Source organism: Bidens hawaiensis, unplaced genomic scaffold, assembly GCF_021521415.1.
Source record: "Bidens hawaiensis isolate Kalapana, Puna unplaced genomic scaffold, B.hawaiensis_p1.1 tig00027531_1, whole genome shotgun sequence".
Classification (NCBI taxonomy): domain Eukaryota; kingdom Viridiplantae; phylum Streptophyta; class Magnoliopsida; order Asterales; family Asteraceae; genus Bidens; species Bidens hawaiensis.
This window is the reverse complement of record NW_027494455.1, coordinates 138,457-142,942: the sequence shown is the minus strand read 5'-3', so window position 1 is coordinate 142,942 and position 4,486 is coordinate 138,457. Positions and strand designations below refer to the sequence as shown.

At 39.3% G+C, this 4,486-nt stretch overlaps 1 protein-coding gene across 1 annotated transcript; it reads left to right on the top strand.

Moving 5' to 3' along the window:
* The first annotated feature begins 509 nt into the window (after nucleotides 1-509).
* On the top strand, nucleotides 510-4,144 carry LOC143575525 (uncharacterized). The gene is made up of 4 exons (XM_077059876.1): nucleotides 510-2,194; nucleotides 2,288-2,499; nucleotides 2,596-2,840; nucleotides 3,230-4,144. The coding sequence occupies exons 1-4, from the start codon at nucleotides 657-659 to the stop codon at nucleotides 4,025-4,027; spliced, it is 2,793 nt and encodes a 930-aa protein (XP_076915991.1). The 5' UTR covers nucleotides 510-656; the 3' UTR covers nucleotides 4,028-4,144.
* The last annotated feature ends 342 nt before the right edge of the window (nucleotides 4,145-4,486 follow it).

The following is a 4,486-nucleotide window of genomic DNA, read 5'->3' as shown; positions in this document are numbered from 1 at the left end:
AATCTTTTAAAGGTATTAGCCTTTTTTTTTTAAATATAAGAATGCATTTACTCGATTTTCTTACATAAATTTTCAAATATTGTAGTCGTCCTTACCATAACACATAGATTTAAACAAAAGAATATGTTTTTTTATCTTAAATAAACATAAAAAAAATACTTTTATCTGTTTTTTTATTGTAATTATTTTGAATTTAATAAGAAAATGAACTGAAACCCGACTCTAACCTCTCTCGGTTTTTTAGGTTCAGATTGGTTAAAAAAAATACGTGAATGTTAAACTTCTTCTGTAACTTAAGACATAAAATTCGTATTTGTTTCTGTGAGTCACGAAAGGTAAAAGTTGAATATGTATGTCAGATAGTAGTAAATGGTAGTATATTATTGTTGAAACAATCAAATCATTTATTTAGTGTACACCTTAAAATAGAAAAAGAATTAAAATCCAAATCACGGTACACAATTGCCTACAATTACCGTACCTAAATCTTAGCTGTAAACACACACTCCACCTGCATCCATCTCTCAACCTCCCATCAAAATCAAATTACTGCTAATTCATTCACACACAACATTCAATTCATGGCACACTTTCTCCAATCAATCTTCTACCCATAATAATATTATTATTATTACTCTCCAAACCAAACCCTACCCATGACCACCCTCATCTTCTTCTTCATTCTCATCTCACTCACAACCACCACCGCCGGTAACAATAACAACCGCCGGACTTTGCACCAACCATTCTTCCCACAAGACTCACCACCACAATCTCCATCATCCGATGTACCCTTCACTCCTAACCCTACCACCACCACCGCACCACCGCCGGACCACCCCTTTTTCCAAGACATCCCATCACAACCACCACCGCCGATAACTTCAACTCCCTCGGCTTCTTTCCCAGCGAACATCTCGTCGCTAAATCTCCCGAGTTCGTCGAAATCCAAACCCGTTTCGACGAAATTAATTGCGACGGCGGTTACGTTAGCAATCGCCGCCGCAATTGTTATCGCGGCTGTCGTTTATTTACGAGTTAAGCGAAGAAGAAATGAGAATGAGAATGATGCTCACACCTTTAGCGACGAGAAAACTCATAGATCCGATAGTAGTAGTAGAGTGGTTGTTACTAGCAATGCTATTTATAGCAATAACACTAGTCGTGGAGGTTCTGATACCAATAATAATAATAACAATATTAATCGGATTCCGAAGCTAACTCGGCCTTCGCAAACTAGTGCGGAGTTTCTATACCTCGGTACGATTGTCAATTCCATTGATGCGACAAAGGCAGGTGGAATTGACAATCGTAGAGGTGGCGAATCCAATTTACCCTTACCCAAATTGGGTAAATTGGATTCGCCAGAACTCCGTCCTCTGCCTCCACTTGCGAGTGTCGGTGGAGTTGGAGGACGGAGGAAGGGTAGTTTGGGGAATATTAGTTTTGAGAATGGGGAAGTGGAGTCTTCTAAAGAAGAAGAGTTTGAGGAGTTTTATTCTCCTAAAGGATCTATTAGCACTAGATCTGGCTCTGGGTTTGTTAGTGTTCCTGTTAATGTTAAGAATTATGGATCCGGGTCCGGTTCGGGTTCCTCTTCTTGCTCGTCTTCGACCTCGGGTTCTCCCGCGAGGTCGATTTCGTTAAGTATTTCGCCTCCGGTGAGCTTGAGTCCGATTCGGTCGAGACCCAAATCACCGGAGCTGATTGCAATTCAAACTCCGCCACCACCGCCTTCTCGCTCAGCTCCGCCGCCACCGTCACCACCACCGCCGCCTGTGCCGGAGTCTCTGTTTATCCCATCGCCGGAAATTGGATTGATTGGATTAATAGATTCATCAAGTGATGAAAATGAAAATGAAAATAAAAATGATAATGGAAACGAAAACGAAAACTCGCCGACTCCGCCGTCGAGAATTCCGCCGCCACCGCCACCACCGCCGCCTGCTAGTCACTGGGAAACAAGCCCGAAAACACCAACACCGCCAATTCGGCCACCAGTTTTGGTACCACCGGCAAAACCCGTATCCGTAATGAACGATCCACCGCTCGTGTCACCGATTGAACCGTTGCCGGAGAATCAAGAAAATCTTGAAACTCCAAAGCCAAAGTTGAAGCCTTTACATTGGGATAAAGTCCGGGCAAGCTCCGATCGCGAAATGGTGTGGGATCAACTTAAATCAAGCTCATTCAAGTAACAAAATAAACCCTTAAATTGTTTTAATTTGTGATTTGTTATTAATAAGTTTGATTTTACAATTTGGGGATTTTGGATTCTTGATTGCAGGTTGAATGAGGAGATGATCGAGACGTTATTCGTCGTGAAGACACCGAACCCGAGTAGTTCAACTGAATCATCCGCCACAAGACGTCAGATTCTACCGTCTCCACCGAGCCATGAAACCCGAGTTCTTGACCCGAAGAAGTCACAAAACATTTCGATTTTACTTAGGGCGGTTAACGTGACAATTGAGGAAGTTTGTGATGCACTTTTAGAAGGTAAATTACTAAAACTGATTCAATCCAATCAAAGTTATTATTATCATTTTTAAATATTAGTTAATTTAATCAGTTCAAAATGGTGTGATCGTTTAGGTAATGCGGATACGCTAGGGACCGATCTTCTTGAGAGTTTGTTGAAAATGGCTCCGACTAAAGAGGAAGAACGGAAGCTAAAAGAGTATAAAGATGATACACCGGTTAAGCTTGGCCCGGCTGAGAAGTTTTTAAAGGCGGTTCTTGATGTACCGTTTGCGTTTAAAAGAATCGAGGCGATGCTTTACATATCTAACTTTGAGTCGGAGGTCGAGTACCTTAAACGCTCATTTCAAACTCTTGAGGTATGTTTTTCTTTGTTACTTTAGCTTTGTTTCAAGATATGTAAGTTGGGAGAGTTGTGTGACGGTCAAAATTAGTCGGATTAAAAATGTTGATTTGGTATGTTTTTCTTGAGGTATGTTTTTCTTATAAATGCATTATTAACAAAACTTCGAAAATTTTAATTTTTATATATTAAATTTGGGTTAAATTTGGCTGAGCCAACTAAAAGAGCTTAACTAGGCTCGAGCTCATTTACAAACTGAGCTAGCTCGGGTCAGCTCATTTAATAAAGAGCAGACCGAGCAACAAGTCACGAGCTTTTTGAACAGCCTGATTTTAAACATGTTTTATTCTATGACGTCAATGCTATTACAATGATAATCTAAATCTTTTAATAAAACGGTTGCAGTTGGCATGCGAGGAGCTTAGAAACAGCCGAATGTTCCTAAAACTTCTAGAAGCCGTTTTGAAAACCGGAAACCGCATGAACGTAGGCACAAACCGCGGTGACGCACACGCGTTCAAACTCGACACACTCCTTAAACTCGTAGATGTCAAAGGCACTGATGGTAAAACAACTCTTCTACATTTTGTCGTTCAAGAAATAATCAAAAGCGAAGGAGCACGCCTTTCCAATCCCGACGCGCAACACCCCACTGTCGCTAATGACGCAAAGACACGAAAATTTGGTCTCCAAGTCGTTGCTGGGATCAGTTCAGAACTCTCAAATGTCAAAAAAGCCGCCACCATGGATTCAGACATCCTTAATAGTGACGTCACTAAACTATCGCAGGGTATTTTAGACATTTCTCAAGTCGTTAGGTTAAACGAGACGATTCCCAACAGTGTAAACCGAGAACGATTCACCGAATCTATGAACACGTTTTTGAAAACAGCTGAAGAAGAGATTATTAAGATACAAGCGCAAGAAAGTGTCGCTTTTTCTTTAGTTAAAGAAATAACCGAATATTTTCACGGGAATTCAGCTAAGGAAGAAGCGCATCCGTTGAGAATATTCATGGTGGTAAGAGATTTCTTGACGGTTCTTGATCGGGTATGCAAAGAAGTCGTGTCGGTAAATGAACGGATTGTTGTAAGCTCGGCTCATAAGTTTCCTGTGCCGGTTAACCCAACACTTCTACCGGTTTTTACTCGACAGTTTAGTTCTTCAGATGATGAAAGTAATTCTTCATTTCGACTGTCGTAAGTAGCGGCATTCTTGTGTTCGTGTTGATGTTGTATTTGTATCATATGTTTAGAAGATTTTGAACATTAATTTGGTTATATAGATATATATAAATATATAAGATAATATATATACAGAGGAGATTTTGGAAGAAGAATAAGCATATTTTTCTGTAAAAAAACAAGCTTCTGTTTATGCTTCATTTGTTCTTTGGAATTTGATTCTCTGTACCACCATTTCCTCTGTAAAATATATGTGATTTCTGAGTTTTAATCATGATTTTTGTTTATATCATGTTGTGTTTATTTTAAAAGATTATGGTTGGTGTTCTTTTGTATGGAAAGGTAAAAAAGTAATTTAAGTAGATCATGATATTATCATCAAGACAGAGAATAACGTTACAAAGTATATTAAAAAGGTATCCTATGATGGCATGTTATCAAATGGAATCTTTGTATAAGTTATGTCAGATTTGTTGTA

What these genes read in the sequence shown, in the direction of transcription:
- LOC143575525 (XM_077059876.1), top strand. Translation starts at nt 657, where the DNA reads ATGACCACCCTCATCTTCTTCTTCATTCTCATCTCACTCACAACCACC. An exon ending in CTTAAATCAAGCTCATTCAA is followed by an intron (nt 2,195 to 2,287) that starts GTAACAAAATAA and finishes TCTTGATTGCAG; the next exon opens with GTTGAATGAGGAGATGATCG. An exon ending in TTGTGATGCACTTTTAGAAG is followed by an intron (nt 2,500 to 2,595) that starts GTAAATTACTAA and finishes GTGATCGTTTAG; the next exon opens with GTAATGCGGATACGCTAGGG.